The 25468-nt window shown below is 48.0% G+C and overlaps 1 protein-coding gene across 1 annotated transcript; it reads right to left on the bottom strand.

Annotated features, from left to right (window-relative positions):
* Positions 1-4336: 4336 nt before the first annotated feature.
* Positions 4337-23485, bottom strand: LOC110260448 (uncharacterized). Its single transcript, XM_085021678.1, has 7 exons — positions 20089-23485; positions 19790-19866; positions 19090-19189; positions 17771-17904; positions 9286-9407; positions 8403-8484; positions 4337-6527 (listed from the first exon to the last, which is right to left on the bottom strand). Exons 1-4 carry the CDS (start codon positions 20267-20269, stop codon positions 17813-17815), a joined length of 450 nt encoding a protein of 149 aa, XP_084877804.1. The 5' UTR covers positions 20270-23485; the 3' UTR covers positions 4337-6527; positions 8403-8484; positions 9286-9407; positions 17771-17812.
* Positions 23486-25468: the final 1983 nt, after the last annotated feature.

Here is a 25468-nt window from a genome sequence, read left to right as displayed (position 1 = left end):
CAGCTCAAGGTGGAGCAAGATACCAGGGCTCTTTTCAGCATGAGAGGGGAGATCTGCCTTCCTGGCAGGCCAGGCTGAGGCCATACCCTGCATGTGCCCTCTGGGAATGCCGTTCCCCTGTCCTTCCCCAGTGACATTCCACTTGTGCCGATTCCCGGGCATCAGGCTTTAAGCCACCTCCAAATGGAAGAACCCAACGTAAAAGCCCTCCCTCCTCCACAAGGCTAGACTTGCTTCAAGGGCCAGGACTGGTGGTGTTTTTTTTTCTTTTCTTTTCTTTCTTCTTTTATTTTTTTATTTTTTTATTTTTTAGGGCAGCCCCACCTGTGGCACATGGAAGTTCTCAGGCTAGGGGTCAAATCGGAGCTGCAGCTGCCGACCTACACCACAGCCACAGACAGCAATGCCAGATCGGAGCTGCATCTGCGAGCTTGTAGCAATGCAGGATCTTCAATCCACTGAGCGAGCCAGGGATCAAACCTGTATCCTCATGGATACTAGCTGGATCCTTAACCCGCTGAGCCACAATGGGAACTATTTCTCTTATGGACATGTCTTCTCTAATAAACCCCTTTGTTTCAAGGAGAAGTGGGTCCAGACACCTGACGTAAGCTGTATTTAACTTGAGGAAATTAGGCTCGGTCTCCTTTAATCAACCCACAGGTCCAGAAGCCTGTTTTGGGGGAGAGATGTAGCTTCTGCTTCCTGAAGTTATTGGAAGTTACCACCACTTCCAGGTCTGCTCCACCTCGAATCTCTCCCTGGCCCTCCCTGGCTGGTTCAGCCCGCTTTGACCTCAAGGTAAAACCTAACTTCCCATCAGGGTCTACCTGGCCTTGTGGGGTCCAGTCCTGCTGTCTGTCCACCTTCAGTATCCACACACCTTCCCACTCTCCCCCCAACAGCCTCACTCAGTTGTGTGTAACCATCCGGTTCTCATGACCCCTGGGACTTGGCAGTTCCTGGTTCAGTCTGCCCCTGCCTTGTCATCTAGCTGACTCTGGCTTCATGGTGAGGCCTCGGCTTGGATGTCACTTCTCTACATAGGCCCTCATTTCTCTGCACACTCACCCCTAGACTCCCAGCACCTGCCACCTATATTGTAACTCCCAGTGGAGGCCACAACAGCCATCCAGACTATAGGCTCTGGGCAGGCAGTGCAAAAGCTGTCTTATTAATGATTGTCTACCCAGTGTCTGGTCTGAGCCATTAGAGGGTGCTTGGTGGTACTTGTTGAATGAGTCAAAAAGGTGAATTAATGAATGTCATCATCAAGTTCATCATTAAGTTCATAAGCCAGTCTCTAATGACTGGCCCTGACAATCTTGATAATGCTTTTGAAGTTGAACGTGGAAATGACTTACTCATCACAAGGGTTTATTCATTTACTTGTCCAAAAAAGATTAAATTACACTAATGGCTTTGTGTTCTTTCACTTTTACAGCGCAGAAGTTAATAGTGTGGACTTTGGAGCCAGACTGCCTGGATTTGAACTTCAGCTCTGCCATTTAGAAGCTGTGTGACGAATGGCCAATTACTTAATTTTTCTTTCTTTTTCTTTTCTTGGTCTTTTTGCCTTTTCTAGGGCTGCTCCCACAGCATATGGAGGTTCCCAGGCTAGGGGTCCAATCAGAGCTGTAGCCGCCGGCCTTCGCCACAGCCACAGCACCGCGGGATCCAAGCCACGTCTGTGACCTACACCACAGCTCATGGCAACGCCAGATCCTTAACCCACTAAGCAAGGTCAGGGATCAAACCCGCAATCTCATGGTTCCTAGTCGGATTCGTTAACCACTGAGCCATGATGGGAACTTCTACTTAATTTTTCTTTACCTAGTTTCCTCTTCTTTCAGATGGGAATGCTAATGATACTTAGCTAGTGAGGTAGTTATAAAGACTAAATGAGATTATATTCGTAAAGAGCTTAGAATAGCCCCTAATATTTAGATGATAGATATACTATATAAAATTTATTAAATAAATTTGATAAAGAATGAACTCATAAACAATATGGAGGTCTCTTAGATGGTAACCTCCTTTCAGAGTAAAGCTTTGTCATTGTCCCAGTACATGGCAAATTCATGACAGCTGTCAAGTTTACTTTCAGCATGTGACAATCCCCCGTTTCTGCCCCATTTCACACCCGTTGTGGTACTGCATCCTGCTTATTACTCCCAGAAGTAATTACTTCTCCACCTTGCCCATCTTACAACTGCTTTCAGATCAGCTAAAAGGCTGATTCATACTCTAGTGTGAATGACTGCTAGGGTTTGATGTGCAGTGATCACTGTCTTAACATGAAGTGTCCTGATTCCAGGAATCCAGGAGGGCAGAAAACATGTCTAAGTGTAGCAGATCTTGGCCAGCCTTATTGTCACATCTTCTAGAACAAGGAGTCAAAAGTGGGAGAGTTGGACCCATGGACTTAACATTGAGAATCTTGGAGACACACTGGAAGGAGAGAGGAAAATGCACCTCTGGGCATTTAATAACAGTGATGAATTTAAAATAAAAAATCATAATCCTGGCTGGCCCCCACTGCCACTTGAAGCTACAGAGCCCTCTGATGCCATGTGACTAGAGCTCAAAGGAGAGCTGTGGTTTCAGGGTCAGAGTGGCAGCAGCCAAGGATTTAGAAAGTAGAGCTCAGCATGGGACCCAAGGCAGGAGGCCGCCTGCAGTCTGTAAATGGCATCATTGTTTGAAGTTCTATGCAATCAAAGGGAAAAAAAAATGGGGAAAGAAAAAGAAAACCAAACCACTTAAAATTTTCAAGACAACATCTCTTGCCAAACTTTTTTTTCTTTTTTTTTTTTTGAAGAAACAAACCAACCTGAAGCCGATGAAGCAAACATGAAAGTGGCAGCAGAGTCTGCTCTGAGGGCAGATGGCAGCCTCTTAGGTTTCAGCTTCAGTTGATCTTTGCATAAACAAAGTGACTTCCAGGCAGAGGTGGCCTGCTTTGCCACCCCCAAGCAAGATTTGGGCATTCCAGTGTCCACGTTCTTCCAGGAAGTGCCCCATTCATTGGCCCCTTCACTTTGTGCATTGTTGGATCACTCACACCATGCAGTCACATGGGTCTCAGTGATTCCTCATGATTTCTACCAGGATGGCAGGATTTATTAGACCCATTTTATGGACAAGGTTACAGAGAGTTTCAGAAAGGTGACCTTGCTTGCTCAAGGTCAGAGGATAAGGAACTGCCAGAGGCGAGCACAAAACACAGGCCCCTGTTTTGCCATTTGGCAGGAAAAGCGCAGACAGGAGGAAGGCATGCCTGACCTTGGGGAGGGCTGAGAGCCGTAAGCATAACGTTACCTGGAATTTGTTGGATGTGTCAGTGATAACAGGCAGGCTCTGGAACGAAAGGGCAAGAACTCAAATCCCGGATCCCCATCCTTCAAGCAGTGGGATTTTGGACAAGTTACTAAACATTTCTGAGCCTCTGCTTCCTCATCGGTAAGATGGGATTATAGCAAGACCTGCCTTATGAGGCAGTGGAAGAGACAGAATGAACTAAGGCAGGTAAAAGGTTTTGAGCTGCTCCCAGCACACCATGAGTGTTAGATTTATTGCAACATCCTGCAACAGAAGTTGTGTTGTTTTGGGTTTTATGATGAGAGGGAGTTACCTGTTTTTATTTCTATTTTACAAATGATGAGATGGGGCACAGAGAAGTTATTTGTAAAGTAAAGAAGCAGAGCTGGGGCTGATTTCAGTGCTAAACCCACATTGCTCTGGGCTTGCTGTATTAGTACCCTGCACCAAAGTTCTGGAACTTTCCTACTTTTATTGAGCTTGGGTGTCTTGTTAGGAGCTGCACCAGGACCAGCACTGAGCACACGCATGAGATGTGACTTCCTAACTCTTCCTATCAAGAGACTGAGTCTATTTCCCTACCCGTTAGATTTGGGCTGGTCTTGTGAGGTTCTTTGTCAATAAAATGTGATGGGAGTGATGGGGTACCAGTTTTGAACCTAGGTCTCAATTGACCTTGTGTGCTTCTACCAGATCTAGAAACCTTGCTGAGCTTCTAGGTGAATAAACCCAGGGTAATCTCCTTGATGATGAGATGGTACAGCCCAGTAATCTCCATCACCTTCACTGATACCAGGACAACTACCAAGTATGCAAATAGGCATCTTAGACCAGCTAAGCTTCAGGCATGTAGCCAGCTGACCACAGACACATGAGCGAGCTCAGCCAAGATCAGCAGAGCCTGACCCAGATGAGCAGATTGTTTCATCCAACTCATAGACACATGAGCAATGATAAATGCTGACTGCTCGAAGCAGGGATTGGAAAACTTGCCTGTGGAGCAGCCAGCTCTCTATTTTTGTAAATAAAGCTTTATTAGAATATAATCATGCCCATTGATTTACGTATTATTTAGTTTCTTTTGGGAGACAAAAGCAGAGTGAGTAGTTGCAACAGAGACTGTGATCAGCAAAGCCTAAAATATTTACTATCTGGCCCTTTAAGAAGACGTTTTCTGATGGCTGGTTTGAAGCCATTGAGTTTGGAAGTGTTTTATTACACAGTGATAACGAACTGATACATGGGTGCTGGGACAAAGGGGCAGATGGGAACACAAAGAAAGAGTTGATTAGCTCTCCAGTGACTATGACTTGGAGTGGTTGGGAGAGGCTCTGTAGAGGAAGTGATGCTACTTGTGTCTTGAGTCAAGTGTAACCTTGGGCTTAGAGGGAAATGATGAGGAAATCAAGGGTCAGAAGTATTGTGACCAAGCCAAAGTCACGTGGCAGATCTCCCGGTTCCTGTTCAGGGACATTTCCCCTCATTCAAGTAGGCAATTTAGCCTTTTGGGTAAGAAGAAGCACCCTGGGGCCAGACAGAGCTGGGTTTGGACCCTGGCTCTTCCATTTCAGAGGTGTGTGATCTTGGGCACCTTAATTTCTCTATACCTTTGTTTCCTCACTCATAAAATGGGGAAAATAGTACTGATTTCCTAGACTTGTTGTGAAATTAAATGAGATGATGGGCACAGCTTTTGGTATATCACTTTATGATTATCAAGAAAGCTGTAGAGGAGTTCCCATTGTGGCTCAATGGAAATGAATCTCACTAGCATCCATGAGGACGCAGGTTTGATCCCTGGCCTCACTCAGTGGGTTAAGGATCTGGCGTTGCTGTGAGCTGTGGTGTAGGCCAGCAGCTACGACTCCTATTAGACCCCTAGCCTGGGAATATCCATATGCCTTGGGTATGGCCCTAAAAACACAACAAATAAATAAATAAAGCTGTAGAAATAAAGACCCCTTAGAAGTCCATGTCATGAGGCTTTCCATTTTAACCAGGGTGAGAGATTTCAGCTAGAGGAAAGTTGCTCTAGTGCTGGAATTTCTGGTAAGATGGATGGTTTTGGACCCATGAAAACTATACCACGTGGGAACACCCAAGGACTCCCACCACCAACAGCTTCTCAGGTCCCCACTCTGGGCTGCTCACTCTCTGTTTCACAACTCACCACAAATGGTGGAAGAGCCTGGGGGCTCGGGAGATTCGGCCACTTTGTACTTATCTTTAAGTTCCTGTTTCTCTGGGCACAGGCTGAGTTAATTCACATGCCCATTTAGAGGAGGAGGACAACCAAAGGGTGTTGAGCCAGATTCCAGAAAGCATTTCTCCGAGCACCCACTGTAGGTCAGGTCCTGTGCTGGCCTCTGGGAATCAGGGTGGAGTCAGAGAAGGTCTTCCCAGAACTCAGCGTCCACGTGGGAGGTAGACCAGAAAGCAGATGTTTCCAACACAAAGTGCTGAATGTCGAGGCAGAGGGAAGCATGGGGTTCCCAGGGTTGGGGGGGAGGTGGCACAGATTAGCTTGGGGCTCAGGAAATGATGCTGAGTCTTCCAGCAAAAGTAAAAGCTTGCTAGAGAAAGCTGGTGGGAGAAAGGCATTCCAGGCAGAGGAAAGAGCATGAGCAAAGGTAGGTGATGGCAGAGCACAGCCTGTGCAGGGTGTGACAGGACCTGGTGCTGCCTGGCCTGGAGTTGAGGAAAGGAAACGAAGGTGAGGCTAGGAGATGAAGCAGGACTTACATCTCACAGTCATTGAAAAGACTGAGGCACACAGGGTAAGGGATCTGAGGGGGACCTGTCCATGGGCCACTGTAATGGGTGGTGATTTCCATTTTCTTGGCTCCTAAGAAGGGCAGGGAGCCAGGAAGCTTCCAGCATCATCCTGAGCCTGTTCAGCTCTGAAGCCCACTACAGTTGTACCATTGGTTTACATTCTATTTCTCACTAAACATTAAAGGAGATTTTTATCCTGTTGCTTCATAATGTACAGGGGGACAAAGAGGGGGGCTGATAAACTGCTGAGTGGGTGGGTTGACAACGGAGAGAAGAGGAGGTGGAGACATCCCATCCTGTGCCGTGTGGTTCCACGAAGCGACAGTCAGGGTCTGAGGACAAGGCCCGTCTTCAGTGCCCGGAGGATACGTTTGATAAGCATTTGGAAATCCTTTCTGTTCTTCCAGATGAATGAAGAAGTGAATCCAAACCTGGAAGTGGCAATTTAAAAAAAAAAAAAAGTCCCATCATCACTTTGGGAGCTGAGATGTCCAAGTGTCACAAAAGAGAATTTCTCAATGAGGAACTGGCCAGCAAGGGCGAAAAATACCCTTTAAAAATACTTCCTGCTAGAAGTCAAATGGTAGGCAAACAAGAGTTGCACCATCAACGCAGTGTGCTTCTGGGGTCATTTTCTGAGTTTTGAGTAGATTGGTTTCTCCAAATTTTGCTCCCCCATCGCCAGCTCCCCCAAACTAGACATGGGAGTTGGAACCTCCCGCGGATCAGCATGGGCTGGCATCCATGGGTCCTCGATGATGGATTCGTAGGAGGTGAGCAGAGAGGCAGGCGCTTCCCTGGTTATTTCAGCGCTAGAGCGATCCAGGACATTGGTAGGCCGGCATCCCTGTCCTCTGCCCTCACCATCTCAAATCAGCCAAGAGCAACAGCATTTTTGCCTAGTAACTTTGGGTTGGAGATGGCCGATGTGCAGAAGTGAGCCCATAACTCCCACCCATGTGGAGACTGTAGGGAGAGTTCCTTTAGGCCACGCTTCCTTAACCTCCCATAGCCCGGCAGGCCCTGTGCTAGGCTCAGGGATGGAGACCATGGTGGTTGATGGCATGGACCCGTGAGTTAGGCTCATTTGGGGTGGAGCCCTGGTTCTGCCCCTCACTAGTCAAGTCACCTCCAGAAAAAAAAAAAAAAGAAAAGAAAAGAAAAGAACGAAAGCTATGAAACTTTTTAGCCTCAGGTTCCACATCTGAAAAAATAGGCACAGCCAAACTTACCCCATAACTGTCTGTAAAGGGCCAAAGACAGGCTTAGCACTAGTAAGAGCTCAATAGGAGTGTGTGTGTGTGTGTGTGTGTGTGTGTGTGTGTGTGTCTATGATTCAAGCACCTTTGGCTGGTGCCTGGCTGAGTGTGGAGGACAAAGCAGTTTGATGAGGACACTGGGAGCTGCATTTATTCATGTCTGGTCTGTGCCAGATTCTGCACAAAACAGTGGGAAAAATTCTGAGTGGTTATTAATCTGTCACCTTTGCCATTTCTTCTCCATGGTTCGCCAGACCCATTCCCTGCCCTGCTCTGTGCCCTGGAAGCCGACCCTGCCAGCTGAGTCCCTCAGCTCCCCTGCCACCTGTCTTCTGAGGACGCTGGCAGGGGACCAGAGGGCAGACGGAGAGAGAGGTCCGTACCTCTAGGGGCAGCTGTGCTCCTCTGCCACTGCGGTCCCCAACACCCTTTTGGAAGCCTGCAGCACCACCATCTCCTCCCTGTGCTCCTGCAGGGGCGTCAGGGCTTCGTGGTGCTGCTGGCCCCGCCCACGTCTGCAAAAGGTCCCTTCATTGAATGCTGTCCGTGTGCATCATGGGGGTAAACTCTGTTTTCTGCGGGGACCCTTACAGGCACACCTGCTGAGCCTGTGGTCATCCATGCTCTATTAGGCTGGAGTTTCCTCTTCTTGGGCGGAACTCCCAGCCCCCACCTTGATTTCATCTCCTGGGCATGATGGAAGCAGCGAGTCAGCAGACTAGAGACTGGCTGAGGTTTGCTTCACTTCAGATGCTTTTAGGTTTGGCTTTCAGTTCTCTTGCCTGCCCTGGGGTGGAGCTCAGCTCGGGGTGGTTTCAGGGTGCTCTCCACTTTGGGGAGGAGAAGGGGGAAGATCATAGCTATATCCAGCTGTGCCCTGCCAAGGGCACCCTCTGGCAGCTGGCAGCAGCTTACAGTTCCTTCTTTGGATCTGCTCTGCCCCCCCCCACCCCACCCCGCATCACCGCTTTCTGCCTTCCCCTGCCCGCTGCTCACGACGTCCAAAGGAGCCAAGGGTTCATTCTTTTATAGGACAGATCTGCATACCTTGTGTCTGGTCCTGGTATAAGCAGTGAAGATCCAGCACAAACAAGACAAGCAGTGCCTTTGTCCTCACGGAGCTCATATTCTGCTGGGAAGAAGATATTGACAGAAACAAAGAGGCGTAGAGACCCTAATTCATTAAGTAATGTTTAGATGAAAAATAAAGTGGGATAATGCGGGGAAAAAATGATGGGCTGGGTATAGGAGCTGTTTCATAAAGGGTGGTCAGGGAGGGTGTCACCGAGAAGGTGGGGGGGGGGTCCCTGCAGATGCACTGGAGACTGTGTGCTGGGCAAGGGGACAGCAAGGGGGCAGGTGTATCTCTCGGACAGTGGCTGCAGTGGAGAGGAATGAAGGAGGAGGGGAGAGGAGGAAGTGCAGTTGCGGGGGGCCAGCATCGGAACTGGTCCTGTAAGGCCTCCAAGGTCACCGGAGTGGCTTTGGATTTTGCACTGAGCAATGGGAAGCCTGGGGAGGAAGAGAGACGAGTGGTGGAGAATGAAGGATCCCTCTGGCTCTTGGGCGGAGAACACAGGAGGCAAGAGCAGAAGCAGGGAACCAGAAAGGGACAGTCACAATGACAATAACCAGTCCTGCCTGTGCGCCCCCCGCCCCCGCCAGGGCCACCTTCACTGTATCCACCAGAACCCAGTAGGGTCTATGTAATCAGCCCAAGGTCTGTGCGAGGTGTTGATTGCTATTGTTCTCACAATAGACGTTGTTATCACCCTATCTGCTGTGTGAGCTGATGAAAATTATTTTCTCCTTCTGAGATTCAGTGTCCTCATCCCTAGAATGAGAACACTAATATCTACCTTTTAGGGTTGCTCTGAGGGTTGACATCATTCACCTATGCAGTCCTCACAGAACCTGTCCTTCTCCTTACCTCTCACTTGCTGTGTGACCCCAGGGAAAATGACTTTCTCTTTCTGGGCCTCATTTCCTTGTCAGCAAAGATGTAGCACTGGATGGCCTCTCAGGTACCCCCTTAGTGCTGAGTCTGTGAGTCTGTGTTTCCAAGGGGGAAAAAAAAAAAAAAAAACTGAAACAAAATTAAGCAAAAACATTGATATCACCACATTAAGACTAGAATAATCAGGGCTACTTTTACTTGCTAGAAGCCAGACACTGTTCATTTAATTGATCATTCCATCCTCACAGTAATTCTAAAAGTCCTGTGTTGTTCTAATTCCCAGGCACAGGGAGGTTAGGTTTCTTGCCTCAGATCACACAGCGTATATGTGATGTAACTGAGCCATGGCCCTCCAGCAGCCACCCTAGTGACCCAGAGCTTTGGACCCAGTCCATCCTCTCTCCCATTATTTGGGTGTCAACATGAATCACCACCAAGAGCTGGATATACCCTTTTTTTTTTTTTTTTTTTTTGCCTTTTCTAGGGCCGCTCCTGCCACATATGGAGGTCCCCAGGCTAGGGGTCTAATCGAAGCTGTAGCTGCCAGCCTACACCAGAGCCACAGCAACGCGGGATCCAAGCCACATCTGCGACCTACACCACAGCTCATGGCAATGCCAGATCCTTAACCCACTGAGCAAGGCCAGGGATCGAACCCACAACCTCATGGTTCCTAGTCGGATTCGTTAACCACTGAGCCACGATGGGAACTCCTGGATATATCCTTCTTATGTCCTACCTCTTCTTGGCCTTGAACCCCATTTTCCTAGTATGGTCACATTAATTACACTTGACTGTATCCAGAAATTTGTGGCTGGGCTGGAAGAATACACTGAGATATTTAATGCCTGGGTCCTCATGTTGTTAGGTGATAGGAGTCCTACATTAGAAACAATGGCCATTATAGCTGATACCGAGCACTGACTATATATGGGATCCATTCCAAGAGCTTTACATGTTTCAATATTTTTAATTCTCACATCCATCCTGTCTGATGAGGTGTGTCCGCTTATCATCTGCATTTCACAGATGAGGAACTGAAAGCACAGAGCATGGGTGGAGTGGCGTGCCTCCATCACACAGAGAGCACACCATCGCTGGGATATAAACCCAGGCTGTCTGGCCACAGACACCAGTCTCTTACCCACTTCGCTTTACTGTCTTTCTCAAGATAGCCTCCTCTGGAAAGAAATTCTATGGAATGTTTTAAAAATTCTATTGTAGAAAGATTCTATTGCCAAATAAGTTTAGAAAAGTAGAGTGAAATAAAATGAAACAAGTTGCTTTCTTTCTAGATTCCTGAGTCTTGCATAACCAAATGGTGACCAGGACCTTTAAAAGCAGGACACTTGTTAAGAGTAGGCACTCTCGGGCACTCTTTTTTTTTTTTTTTTGTCTTTTTTTTGTCTTTTTAGGGCCGCACTGCAGGCATATGGAAGTTCCCAGGCTAGGGGTCTAATCTGAGCTGTAGCTGCTGGCCTACACCACAGCCACTGCAACTCGGGGATCCAAGCCGCACAGCTCATGGCAACACCGGATCCTTAACCCACTGAGCGAGGCCAGGGATTGAACCCGCAACCTCATGGTTCCTAGTCGGATTCGTTTCTGCTGTGCCACAATGGGAACTCCACTCTTGGGCACTCTTATTAAGCTCATTTGATCATGGGGACTCTTTACTTCTGGTGGATCAGCTCAAGACATATTTTGTGAAAATCAACTCTGAAAACATTGTGGGTGGAAGCTTTTGGGGAAGGAGTCAAGTTTCAAGTTCTCACTGGTCCTCCCCCATTCTAATTCTCCCCCAAATAGGCCATTATCACTCCACCACTGACTGCTGACTCTGCAGTACATCTAGCATGTGTCCAGGAAATAACAAACTTATGAGTCTCTGACAATCAAGTTCACTTTCAATGCACCATATTGGTAATTTGCTACTCAATAGAATCTTTTTTTTTTTTTTTCTTAAAGTAAATGATTTCTGGTAGAGCAGATTATTTCCCCTAACTGACTTACACTCTTGGTAAAACTAGATTTTCATGGCATAGGTTTTTAAAGGGAGGTTATCTTTGAGGAGTTCCCATTGTGGCTCAGCAGGTTAAGAACCTGACTAGTATCCATGAGGATGTGGGTTCAATCCCTGGCCTTGGATCCAGAATTGCTGCAAGCTTCGGCACAGGTTGCAGATGTGGCTCAGATCTGGCATTGCTGTGGCTGTGGCATAGGCCCACAGCTGCAGCTCCATTTCAATCCTAGCCTGGGAACTTTCTTATGCTGCAGGTGCAGCCCTAAAAAGACAAACTACTACTACTACTACTAAAGTGAGGCACCTTCGGATTTTCTTGTATGGTGGAGAGGAAAATTTGGATGGGGAGGGAATGGCAGAACAGGGTGTGGAAGCCAAAGGAGTAGAAGCTGTGGTTTTCCCCCAAAGTTGCACAAAATTATAATATGACTTCTGCTTTTCATCTCCTCTGGGTGGCAACTGGGGAATTCAGCAGCTTGCTTGAGAGGACAGAGTTAAGTTAATCGTTAAATCTTAGAAAGTCTTGGTTGTCTAACCTGTTGGTCTCTCTTGCTCATGGCATCTGCTGACATCTCTTCCTCACGCTCTAACCTGGGGATGCACGAATTTCCCTTGTGTTATCTCGTTTTTCTCTTTCTTTCCTTCTTTCTTTTCCTTTCTCTCTTTCTCTCTTTCTTTCTCTCTTTCTCTTTCTTTCTTTCTTTCTTTCTTTCTTTCTTTCTTTCTTTCTTTCTTTCTTTCTTTCTTTCTTTCTTTCTACTTTCTTTCTTTGTCTTTTTAGGGCTGCACCTGTGGCAAATGGAGCTTCCAGGCTAGGGGTCTAATTGAAGCCTTAGCCCCCAGCCTATACCACAGCTACAACAACATGGGATCTGAGCCACATCCTTGACCCACGCTGAGGCTTGGAGCAACACCAGATCCTTAACCCATTGAGTAAGGTCAGGGATTGAACCGGAATCCTCATGGATACTAGTCAGGTTTTTAACCTCCTAAGCCACAATGGGAACTCCCGTTATCTCATTTTTGAATTTCCACTTTCCATTCCATTCTGTGAATGGCAGCCAAGCACCTACATGGGCATACTGTGAGCCAGGCATATGGGTTTAGTGCCCATGAACCAGGGCACTAAACCCAGGAATGCCAGGCCCTGGAGATAAGACAGTTGACCACACATGGCCTCTGCTTTGGAGGAGAACTCACTTCATAGACAAAGTAAGCCAGATACACAGCCGAACATAATTTTTGGCAAAATGTTGGGGCCAACAGAGGTGGACAAACAGAGGTTTGAGAGATCATACCTAGGTAATATGGTGGGGGATTCCTGGAAATTTTTCTTGATTTTTGAGAGAGGCAGTGGAGTTGAGTTTTGCAAAATGAGCAGGATGTGGCTACTAGAGAAGGTGATGGGAAAGACCTGCTTGGGGAGGGAAGAGCATGAGCCTAGAGAAGCCCTTGAGAATGTCCAGAGGATGTCATTGGTTTGACAGCCATAAAGTGCACTGAATCCTAAACCCACTGAGCAAGGCCAAGGATTGAACCTTCGCCCTCATGGATACTAATCAGATTCCTTTCCACTGAGCCACAACGGGAACTCCCTTTTGCTGATTCTGACAATGAGTGACCCCCTCCTATGTTAGAAGTCCCCTACACTGGTCATAACAATGGAAAGCTTCCCAGATAGGGAGTTTCTAAAAGTCCAGATAAGTTATTTAATCTCTTGGTACCTCAACGTTTTCATTGGCACCCAAGATAAAGTCCTTATCTCATGAGGTTAAGATAAGCAATAAGAGGAAGTTCCCATTGTGGCTCAGCGGTAACAAGCCCGACTAGTATCCATGCGGATTCGGGTTCCATCCCTGATCTCGCTCAGTGGGTTAAGGATCCAGCATCGCCTCGAGCTGTGGAGTAAGAGACACGGCTCAGATCCCGCATTGCTGTGGCTGTGGTGTAGGCTGGTAGCTACAGCTCCAATTCAACCCCTAGCCTGGGAACCTCCACATGCCACAGGTACAGGCCCAAAAAGCAAAAAAAAAAAAAAAAAAGAGAAGGAATAAGAGTGAATGATGCACATAAAGTCTTAGAACTAGGGATGGCACCTAATAAACGCTCAATAAATATTAATTATTATTGTTGTTGAATGCCTAAAGGTTTCAATAAATGGCTTGACCATGAGATCTCAGGGGCAGGTTCACTTAATTACTTCTGCTCTTCTGCATTTACTGGTTTCTGAGCTAGTAGCTTCCAGCAAATGTCTTTCATTTATGGACTTGCGTGGTTGAATGAATAAACATGAGAAAAATATCCCTTCTCTCCAGAATGCAAAAGGTGCCAGTTGCATTTTATCCTTGCGGCTCCAGACATCAGACCCCAGCGCGGGTGGGAAGACATCCCCTCCCCCGCACTAATGGGCCAACCCCTTATCTTCATGTGCATCTTTTGCGAGTTACTCTCGGGTAAAGGAGAACATTTGACCCCGGTTTAGAAAGATTGCCTTACACAATCTCCCGGTTCCCTAGATGGGACTTGCTGAGCTGACAGATTGTACAGAGAAGAGCTGACTATTTTTAGGATGAACTGGAAAGATTAGAACTTTGCTCTCTCCTCAAATATCAAACCTGCCATTGGTAGGAATCCAAACAGGAATTCCTGGGGAATTGGATGGAGCGACTTATTTATTGTGCTCTCATTGCTTAAAATTCCAACATAAAAATAATAACAGGCCTTTGATATTAGAGTGACTAGATGGGCCACATACTTACTAAGTGCTTTACACACCCTGTGTTGTTCCATTCATATAGCAACCTCATGCAATTGGTTTCCATCTTCTTATCTTTTCTTTCTTTTTTTTAAGGGCTGCAACTGTGGCATATGGAGGTTCCCAGGCTAGGGGTTGAACTGGAACTGCAGCTGCCAGCCCACACCATAGCCACAGAGATGCAGGACCCTAGCTGCGTCTGCAACCTACACCATAGCTCACAGCAACGCTGGATCCTTTAACCCACTGAGCAAGGCCAGGGGTCGAACCCACATCCTCATGGATACTAGTCAGGTTCTTAACCCACAGAGCCACAACGGGAACTCCTCAATCTTTCTATGTTACAGAGAAGAAAACTGAGGCACAGAGAGTAAAGTGTCTTGACCAAAGCCACAGAAAGAGGTTTAGTGAGGCTGGAATTCCATTCCTGGTCTATCTGGCTTCAAGACCCATGCTTACATGAGGATGAAAATGACAATGACACAAAATAAAACAAAGGGGGAGAAAACAAACTCATGCTCCTGGCTGAAGAATGAAATCATTCAAGTCACAGTGGATTGACTGAGTACATCATTTTGCCAGGTAGAGCGGCCGATGAGCAGATGAGAAAGTCAGGGGTTCTGCCTTTGGGGAGCTCCCATCCTAATAAGGGCAATGTGAGCATTTTATTGTTTCTCATCTGCCCAGCTCTTTCATTCTGTCTCTCATCCAATACCGCACTGTGGGGCTTGCGGGTCAAGGTTCCTGTATTCCTCCGGCCAAGTGTGGGCGTTTGCCTCATGCTGGAAAGTCAGACTACGGGAAAGTAAATTATGACTCAAGAACCTCAAGAGGAGCTGAGTGGCTGAGTGAGCAGCACTCTGAAGATAACTGCAGGTTAGTTTCTACCATCCGGATGATCAGCTCTTCCTTCTTCCTGAGAGTTCCTTGTGGCAGATAGAATAGCACACATCCCAACTCCCTTCAAGCTATGCTTTCTCTGTCCTAGAAGGTGGAAAGCTCAGAGTTCACTTTCCCAGGCTCCCTTGCAGGGAGGGGTAGCTGTGTGGCTTAGCGCGTGAGATGCAAATATCTATCTACTGGGGATGTCTTTCCCCTTGCTCCAGGATGGAGGAAGGACGTGATGGTTGGAGCTGTGGCAGATACTTTATGAGCATGAGGAAGAGGTTAGGAGGACTGCACAGACAGCAACCCTGCTCAGCAACATCTTTCCTTTGGACCCCTTGCTGAGAACTCCTTACTGTTTTAAACCACTATGTTTGGAGGTTCTGTTACTTGCAGCCAAATTCATCTCTGAACTGATACGGAGTCTATGTATTCCTTTTGTATTTATTTTTAATAGAGAGGGTACTCAAGGTAGACAGAATTACACAACCCCAAATACCCTAATTGATACAGGAAAGGGAGGGAAGTACAAAGCAAACCATAACATCAGCCAGAACGAACCATGCTCTCCTGGAGGGAAGAATTATCACAATACAAATCCATGTGGACATAGTCTGCTATATTTTTCTAAGACTTTTCCACACATTGTTTCCTTTGACTCTCTCAGCCACCCAATAAAATAAGCATTATTATAAGTGAAAAAAAAAAACAACCCAGAATTTGAGTACTATGGAAATGAAGGAAAGGAAGTGATTAATTCTAGCTGGAGAGGAGTTCCTGTCATGGCTCAGTGGTTAACGAATCTGACTAGGTTTCAGGTTCGATCCCTAGCCTTGCTCAGTGGGTTAAGGATCAGGCGTTGCCCTGGGCTGTGGTGTAGGCTGGTGGCTACAGTCCTGATTAGACCCCCTAGGCAGAGAACCTCCATAAGCCACGGGTATGGCCCTAGAAAAGACAAAAAAAAAAAAATTCTAGCTGGAGAAACTGGCAACCTCAGGAAAGGGCTGGTTTGAGCTGGGGTTTGAAGGATGAATAGACTTTTAATAAATGAGGAAAGCAGTGGGAAGGGCATTCCTGGCTAAGACAAGAACTACAAAGCTTAGGAGTTCCTGCTGTGGATCAGTGGGTTAAGAACCCAACATAGTGTCCATGAGGATTGGGATTTGAATCCTGGTCTCACTGGGTGGGTTAAGGATCTGGTGCTGCGGCAAGCTGCTGCATAGGTCACAGATGTGGCTCAGATCTGGTGTTGCCATGTTTGTGCAGTAGGCCACAGCTGCAGCTCCGATTTGACCCCTGGCCCAGGAACTTCCATATGCCACAGGCGCTGCCTTAAAAAGAAAAAAGAAAAAGAACTACAAAGCTTAGAGGCATGAAAGGGCTGGGGGGTGACTTTGACAAGTGTGGTTGGTGCTTAGGACTGGGGTCTGGGGAACTTGAGAAGCATACAGAGGAGGTAGGGTTGGAAAAGTCAGCAGGGGCCGAATGGAATCTCCCCCTCAGGGTCCTCCTGGGCCCTTCTTCTGTGGCTGCCTCTCTGCTGAGACAGGGAGACGCTAGCTTTCCAGCGAGTTGAGGCTAGACCTCGGGGAGGGCACTGGTCATGGAACCAATGAAAAGTGTTGACCAGTAAAGTACTTTCCCTGGATATGCTTGCAATAGGGAAGAATGATGATAGAGTAACAGGAAATTATTTAAGCCAAGAGATAGGAGGGTCCCTGGGGAATAACAGAGTGATATTTAGCCCACTGAACTGGCTGATCCAAGCCATCCCGGTGGCCAAAACCTTGACCACAGCTTGAAATCAGGTGTCTCCAATTAGCATCCCTCTTTTAATCTGAATTTAAAGGCTGATTCCATTTTACTCTGTTCATTTCCTGCTGTGAGCAGCGCTGTAGGGAAAAGGGGAATCCTGGAAGAGGAACACATGGTATAACAACACATAAGACTCTTACATTTAGAAAGGGGGGGATGGGAGTTCCCGTCGTGGCTCAGTGGTTAACAAATCTGACTAGGAACCATGAGGTTGCGGGTTCGACCCCTGGCCTTGCTCATTGTGTCAAGGATTCAAGGATCCAGCGTTGCCATGAGCTGTGTGAGTTGCAGTGGCTGTGGTGTAGGCCGGTGGCTACAGCTCTGATTAGACCCCTAGCCGGGAAACTTCCGTATGCCACAGGAGGGACCCTAGAAAAGACAAAAAAAAAAAAAAAAAAATAGAAAGGGGAGGGACCAGGAGGCACTCTGTTCCATAGAACAGGCCCATATCTTTTTATCAAGGAAGGTGATGAGGTTATTATTGATGGGATTAGTGAAGGTGACAAGATTAGTGGGCAGGGACAGGCATAGGCAATGATGAGATTATCTTCTTTGTAATATCAAAAGTGGGTCTCCTTAGGACATAATGCAGCTGTTTATAGAATAACATGGTTAACGCATAAGTCCTTCATCTTGTCTTTGAAAGAGACTCTGTACTTTATTTATTTTATTTATTTATTTTTTGTCTTTTTTTTTTTGCCATTTCTTGGGCCGCTCCCACAGCATATGGAAGTTCCCAGGCTAGGGATCTATTTGGAGCTGTTGCCGCCGGCCTACACCAGAGCCGCAGCAACATGGGATCCGAGCTGTGTCTGCAACCTACACCACAGCTCACGGCAACGCTGGATCGTTAACCCACTGAGAAAGGCCAGGGATCAAACCCTCAACCTCATGGTTCCTAGTCAAATTCGTTAACCACTGAGCCACAACGGGAACTCCAAGACTCTGTACTTTAAAACTCTGAGTCCATAGATACTTGCCTTCTGCAGAGATCTGCTGTTCTGTGGTCTCCAACAATTTCCTTATTGCTTATTTATTGAGCCCCTACCAGGACCCAGGCAGGGAGAAATTTGAGTCCAAAGACAATAGTTCCTGTCCTCCTGAAGCTCAGAGTCTGGTTGGGAAGAGAGAACAGAAAGTAATTACTGTCACAAGTAACGATAAAGGCAATAGTTTAATGAACATTCAGTGTGTAGGTCAAACATTTTCTTAGATTATCTAATTTAATCTTACCAGTGACTCTATGAAGAACTTTTATATCCCCATTTTGCAGATGAGAAATTGAAGTTTAGGAAGGTCAAGTGAAATACTCAAGGTCAAGCAGCCAGTAAGTGGCAGGGCAAGATTTATGTCTTTGCTTGCAAACACTACATGCTTATTCCTCCATCACACACACACACACACACACACACACACACACACTGGGGGACCAGAGGAGGAGTACCTAGGGATCTTTGGATTATAGGGAGCACTTCCAGCAGAGGTGACAGAGCTGAACCTCCAGAAAGTATGAGAGTCTGCTAAACAGAAGGGGAAGAATTTGCCTTCTCGGCAGAGGGAAGGGCATGAACCCCATGGCAGGTGAGAGGGAGCATGGTGGGTTGGGGGGATTTGTGGTTGTTAGGCATGGTTGCCCTGTGGCCTTCTGGGTGAGAGGTGAGCGGGGCTAGGCCAGGAAGGCCATAGGAGCCACGCTAAGGAGGTGCCATTATATCTGGAGGTGGATGGAGGGACCCGCTGAAGGCTTCAGGAGGACAGATTTGCTACATTGTCTCATTTCCCTGAGTCGTAGAGGTAAGTAAAGCAATGCCTGCTGATGTTCTTGCTTTTCAAAGGAAATCCCAGAAGAAAGTACTCCGCTCTTTCTTTGGTAATGCGCTATCTGTGGGAACCTTGGCTTGGTCTCTTTAATTCTCCAAATCTCAGTTTTCCCATTTATAAAATGAGATCTGGGAGTTCCTGTCGTGGCTCAGTGGTTAACGAATCTGACTAGGAACCATAAGGTTGCGGGTTTGATCGCTGGCCTCGCTCATGGGTTAAGGATCTGGTGTTGCCATGAGCTGTGTAGGTCGGAGACGCAGATTTTTTTATTTTTCTACTTCTGCACTCTGTCTTTTGTGATATCAATTTCCTTTAAAGCTGACTGTCTTTCTGGTTTCAAGAGGCCTTCTAGCACTTTCTTGGTTATGTGCTTCTTTGTATCATATCTGTTTAGAAACAGAAAACATTTTTCCTCCTTTGTTTTCAGCCTACATCCTGAAATTTACTCGCACTGGGTCAGTTTAGGTCAATGCCTTACCCTTGGGCCAATCACTGTTTGCAGGTAGGTGGACTTCAATGGTTGGTTTAGCCAAGGTCCTACTCCTGGGATGGGAGGTATTATCCGCTTTCCCAGAACCCTGTGGATAGAAATCAACAAGAATGAGAATGAGGACAGGGGAGGGACTACAACAGCCCATGTCATGTCTTCCCTCGTCATCTTTCTTATCTCCTCTATCTTCTAGGCCTCTTCTGAGAGTGAAGGAGCTTAAGTTGAGCTTTAAGGTACAAGCATAAAAGCTTGGTCTCTGTGCTGTTAAGGAAGGATTCTGAAGAATGGTTCCTTTGGGGGCCTTGCCTCCTCCTTCTGAGACTCTATTTGGCCTTAGGAGACCCTGGCTGGAGTTAAGTCACATAGAAGCAGATCATTAGCCAGAAGGGACTTAGAAGTGGGCTTGTGCTGGTATGGAAATGGAGGCTGTCTGGGACTTGGTTTCTCTCTCTGTAAAACCAGGCGACTCCTTTGGCTCTGCGTGTGTCAGAGCCAGAAGTGTGAGTTAGCCGGAGAGCTTGTTGAAAACACACCTGCCTGGGTCACTCAGAAATTGTGACATACCCACAGGAAAGCTCAGTGGGTACATGCATTTTGAACAAGGTTCTCAGGTCACACTGAACTGTACCTTCCATCACTCAGAAACCTCTGTATTGGGACCCTCCCTTGGGCCCCAAGATCTTTGAACCTGGTCTGTCCGTGGGCTCCAGGTCTCAGACAAAAGGCAAAGCAGTAGGTGCTCCAGCAGAACCGACCTCCGGTGACCTGACCACAGAAGGAAGACCAGAGACCCGGTGAGATGGCGAGGACCCAGGGCACCTGCCAGGCCAGGAATTTATAAGGATGCTGCTGGCCGGGCCTTGCTGTCTTGATGCCCTGGGCAGTGTCATCATGCAGGCACAAGCCTGCCAGAGCCCTTTGGCTGACCAGGGGAGGCTGCGAGGCCAGGGATACTGGTCCCTCCCTTCCCCCATGCCCCTGGGTTACCAGATGTTTTTGGAAGCGATGGCTTGAAGAAGAGGACTGGAATTGCAGTGACGATCCTAGGTTCCAGTCCACATGCTGCCGTCCAGGGGCTCTGCGACTCACAGCAGCTGTAAGACTCAATTGCCTCATTAGCAAAGGAGAGCTGATGGCCCCTGTCCAGCCTTCTTCTTCTACAAGACATGAGGATTTCAGTTCAATTTTTTGTCTTTTTGGGGCCTCATTTGTGGCATATGCAGGTTCCCAGGCCAGAAGTCTAATCAGCTGCCAGCCTATACCACAGCCACAGCCATGCCAGATCCGAGCCACATCTTCAAACTACACCACAGCTCATGGCAATGTGGGATCCTTAACTCACTGAGCGAGGCCAGGGATTGAACCCGCATCCTCAGTCGGGTTCATGACCAGCTGAGCCACAGCGGGAACTCCGGAGACACGAGGATTTCGAAGGCGATGATGCAATATAGTGAAAGGACTGGGTGCACAATACACATGTTAGAGAATTATTATTGTTGTTAAAAATAACAAGCCACTTTGAAGTTGGGACCCGGAGGCTCCCACACAACCCAACCGCTGTCAGCCAGCTGCCACCTTTCAGATAGAGCCAGTGATGCAAGAGGCAGAAAGGAACAGCTGCTCCTGGAGGCTTCTTGGTTGAGACCTCCTTGTGTCCTATTCCCCTCTGAGGCCTGTGGGGGTCTGGGAGCCTTCCAACTTAGCACTACCCGGTGGAATAAGATGTGCTGCTTGGCACCTGTCATCACCTCTAGAGAGCCCACCGGCTGGAGGTGGGAAGACGGAAGCTGAGCATACAAGGGTGGCTCTCTGCCTCACCCCCTCTTACCTGTGGACTCTCCAGATCTCAGGCTCCTGAGCCCTAGTCGATCAGGTACTCCTGCTCCATGCTGGCCACACCTGTAACATTCCCACCTGTAACACTGCTAACTTGGTATCTGAGGTGAAGTCAACCCACATTTCATTCATTTAAATTGATGTCTTTAGCAGAAACGTCGCTGCTGTAAAGGCCAACCCCCGCTCCCTTGGGAGATGAGGAGTGATTATTAAAATAAAAGCGTGGGCATCCTGATGAAAGGGACCTCAGGTCCTTCCTGAAGGTTCCGCTTGGCACCTTGGAAAGCCCTGAGGTGGCAGATGCTGTTAACGCTTCAGGAACACATGCAGGTGTCAAGGTGTGTGCTCAGTGTGTTGACACTCATGGGGCAATGGACTCTGATTCAATCCAAGCCTTGGGGCCACTTGACAGGTGAAGCAGCCAAGGCTCAGGGAGAGATTAAGTGACTTTCCCAAGCTTCCCCAGCCCGGAAGCAGTAGGACTGGGATCAACACGGATCCCTGGACATTAAGTCCAGCACACTTGCCATCCTTAGCTAAGAATTCAGCACAGGGCTTGACACAATGATGGCCATGCGGCAGTTTTTGAGGGAAGAAGGCAATCTTGGGGAAGTGGGGTGCTACAGTTGAAGGAACACGGGATTAGAACACAAATGTAGATGTTCCAGAACATTTATTTGCATCTGTGGTTCTCCAGTGGTGCCCTTTTCCTCCTCCTGAGGGTCTTGAGGGGCTGAAACATAGGGGTTCAGTGTTTCTACTTTTTCTTCGTCAAGGGCAGGTCCTCTCCCCAAACTTCTGATATTGTGATTTTGAGTAAGATTTCACTGGGGAAAGAAGAAAAAAAAGATTCCTTTGCTAAAACCAGATTTGAGGAGTCTTGTTTTACATGGCCTACAAGGCTCGGCCAAATCTCACCCTCCATGATTCTGTAATTAGAATGTGGGTGCTCCCCCTCTCTGGCTGTGTGGTGCTGAATGAGTCAGTCGCATGCTGAGTCTTAGTTTAGTGCCTTTACCTTTAAAATGGGCACAAGGAGAGAACCACTGCAGAGTTCCCCGAGTTATGATGTGGATGCGCCCTCAGAAGAGCAAAGGATTCTGCAAGAGTGTGGGATGGGGGAAGTCCGTGCAATCCACAAACACTTCTTAAGTGGTAGCTCTGGGCTGCACTCTGGCCAAGTGCTGAAGATGCAAAGGGACATGAGGCACAAAGTGTAGTAGGAAACAGACAAACACGGGCACCCAGCCTCCCAGGAGAGAGATAAATAAGCCGGTAGTTTTAATGCAAAAGCGACATGTGCCCTGATGTAAGCATAGGGGAGGGTCATCCCACCCACCTGGCGATGGGGCGGCAGGAGAGGGTGAGCAGTGGGAAAGTGACATCTAGCTGGAGTCTTAAAGCGGAAGCAAACACGATAGTGATACTGCGTGTATATATATTTCATTCACACAGGATTTTAGTTACACTGAGTTAAGACTTCTGAGGTTCTACTTCCCCTTTTTGTGCCAGGATTTTTATAGAGACAAAAGTAAATGCAAAGCGCATTCCTGGATCAATGTTACAGACTCTGTTAATGAGTTTTGCTCTACCCTTTTGCAAGTAAATATTATACAGTCAACAAATGTCCTGTCCTCTCGAGAAAATTCAACACACTTTCAGAAGCATCACTTGAGAGCACAGAGGTGCCTCTGTCTTGTATCCAACATGTTTGCACAGATGACAAAGCTGGGACCTGCAGAGGGGAGTGTTCTTACTAAGGCCAGGAAGTACAGGGAGCGGGTTTAGATCTGGGGCTTCCCTGGGGACCACAGCCTCCGAGGGCTCCGGAATAGGAGTGGCAGTGTGCTCAGGGACACCCTCAGGTCTATCTTCTGAGGGCCACAGGCTTAGTCCCTCTCAGATTTCATCCAACAACACATGGCGGGTGTGTATTTGTCAGTTAGTGCGCTGTGTGCCGAGGTTACAGAGTGGAATGAAGCACTCCCTCTGCATCAAGGGGTTCATAGGATGAAGACACCTAGAGTGTCAGTTAAAATCCATGATAAGTGGCAGTGGCATAATGTGCAAAGTGCTTTGAGAGCAGTATTTGCATGAGAAGGGTGGGGAAAGACACAGGCTTTGAAGCCGGGCACACTTGGGTTTCGGTTTCAGCTCTGCCACTTACTGTGGGACTTCGGGAAAGTTACTTAACCTCTCTGAGCCTCAGTTTCTCTATCTAGAAAATGGGGATAGTCACAACCTCCTTGTGAGCATTGATGGATGAAGAGCGTACGTACCATTAAGATACAACTAGTCAGGAGTTCCTGTAGTGGCTCAGCAGGAATGAATCCAACTAGCATCCATGAGGACTCAGGTTCGATCCCTGGCCTCGTTCAGTGGGTTGAGGATCTGGTGTTGCCATGAGCTATGGTGTAGGTAGCAGATGTGGCTGAGATCCTGTGTCGCTTGGGCTGTGGCCCAGGCCCACAGCTACAGCTCCTATCAGACCCCCACTGTGGGAACTTCCATACGCTGTGGGTGTGGCCCTAAAACTCCCCCCCACCCCAAAGACACCACCAGTCAAGTGCTGGGCTCATTCAATGCGCAGAGACTATCATCATCCACTGTCCGAACCTGGGCAAGACATCCAACCTCATGACTCCAGGAGCTTCCAATGTTTGCATCTGCAAGGCTGGGAGTGAAATGTGCTTTGTAAAACCGTGACACATTAAGCAACGGCTAGTTATCGCTCTTTGGATCCGTAGCCAGTCCTAATTAGGACAGGGAGGGCGATGTAGCAGGGTGGTTTGTCAAATCCATTGAGTAGCTGCGGGCTGGAAACCAGGGCAGCCTCTCTGATCATGTGCTCCCCCCCACCCCGCCCCCTCCAGCCTCCAGACATTTCGCTCCCCGTCATCTGAAACCCGAATGTGTCCTGGAGGAGACTGGCAGATCCTGGGCTTGATTTCTTTGTCCATCAGTCCTTCTACTGGGAGAGGGGACTTGCCACCAGGCCTGAGAAAAAAGTCAGGCGTGCCTGGAATGCAATTGCAAAAGAGGTTACAAGAGCCTGGCGAGAATGCTGAAATCAAGTGATGTCGAGAGGTTTTGTTATTTTTGAAAAAATGACTCATTCTGAGAAACCCTAACGGCTTCACAGAATGTTCACCTAGTTGCCTGTATGTATAACCCAAAGCCCACTGCAAAGAAAAACAAACCATGTTGTCACAGCTGAGGCAGGAGATGGTGGGGGCAGTGAGGGCTGGCGGTGGGAATCAGGATGACAATTTGATGGAGGAAAAGTCTAAAGATAACGTCTGCCCTCTGAGTGGACTGTTTTAATTTCCCAAGGCCTTTTCCCTAAATTGCATCATTCCAGTCATCACCAAAGCATCCACTCAGAGGTAACGTGTGCTCTTTGGATGGACCTGAACTGGCCAGGGGAGGGGCGATTGTTCCCATCTGACATATGAAGGAAGTAGGTGCCCAGAGAGCTTATGCTATTTCCCCAAGTTGAGAGATGGGGGGAAGAGAGGATGAGAGGGGAAGAGGAGGAGGGGGAGGGGAGAGGAGAGAGAGGGGGGGGGTGGGGGGAGAAGGACTCAAGAATGAGAACCAACATGGGGACCGTGCTTGTCTTGGAGATATGCTACGAAGGGCTGATTTCAGTGAGGGTGGCTGTTGTCTCCCCAGCCCGCTCATTGCGGGACCCTCAGGAGAGCACAGGATCAGGAATTAGGAGATGGGTTCTTGCTCTGCCTCTGCCCTTAACCAAAGTGTGACTCTGGGAAACAAGTTTCCACTTCCCATCTGTAAAGGCGTGGAGGTGGGGGGGAAGTCAGACTTGGAGCTTCTGAAATCTAGTGAGCATAAGAATGTTCTACCACACTTGTTGCAATACAGGTTGCTGGACCCCTCTCCAGAAATTCTGATTCCAAAGGCCTGGGGAGGAGCCAGGATATCTGCATTATTAACAAGCTCCCTGGGGATTGCCATTTGGCTACAGCCCCCACTTTGAGCATCCTGGCACTGGATGATCTCGAATGCCTCTGTCCTTTCTGCTGTTCAGTGATTCAAAACACTCCACAGCCCCTGGTCATGGGGCACTTTGCCAGGTGCTGGGAATACAGAAACAAACTGGATGTGGTTTCAGCCTTCTGAGCCTAGCACTCTAGGTGGGGATGCAGACAGGACAATAGGTTCTGTTCTCACACAAGGCACATGGGGGACATGCAGAGGTGGGAGGGGTCAGCTGCTGGTGTGGGAGTCACCCAAGAAGGAGGATGCGGGGGTGAGCCTTTGGGCCCAAGTTGTCACTAAGTGGGAGGGTGTGTTGGGGGAGAATCCTGAGCAGAAAGCCCTGCAGGCTGTTTCAAATAGACCACAGAGAAAGCTTTGGTTAAATGCTCTTTGCAGGTTAATGCTGCTTCAAATGATCCTCCAGCTGTGCCCTTCAGGAGCTGCCAAGCACAGCTGCAGCTGTTTTCCAACAGCCTGGAGGGCCTGGGGAAACTTGGGGAGGGGCTCCCAATGGACCAGTATCCCTGGG

Source organism: Sus scrofa, chromosome 4, assembly GCF_054392235.1.
Source record: "Sus scrofa isolate SSC_HxYL_T2T_F1_AM1 chromosome 4, Sscrofa_HxYL_maternal_Yorkshire_Landrace_v2.0, whole genome shotgun sequence".
Classification (NCBI taxonomy): Eukaryota; Metazoa; Chordata; class Mammalia; order Artiodactyla; family Suidae; genus Sus; species Sus scrofa.
This window is presented reverse-complemented; position numbering and strand designations above follow the sequence as displayed.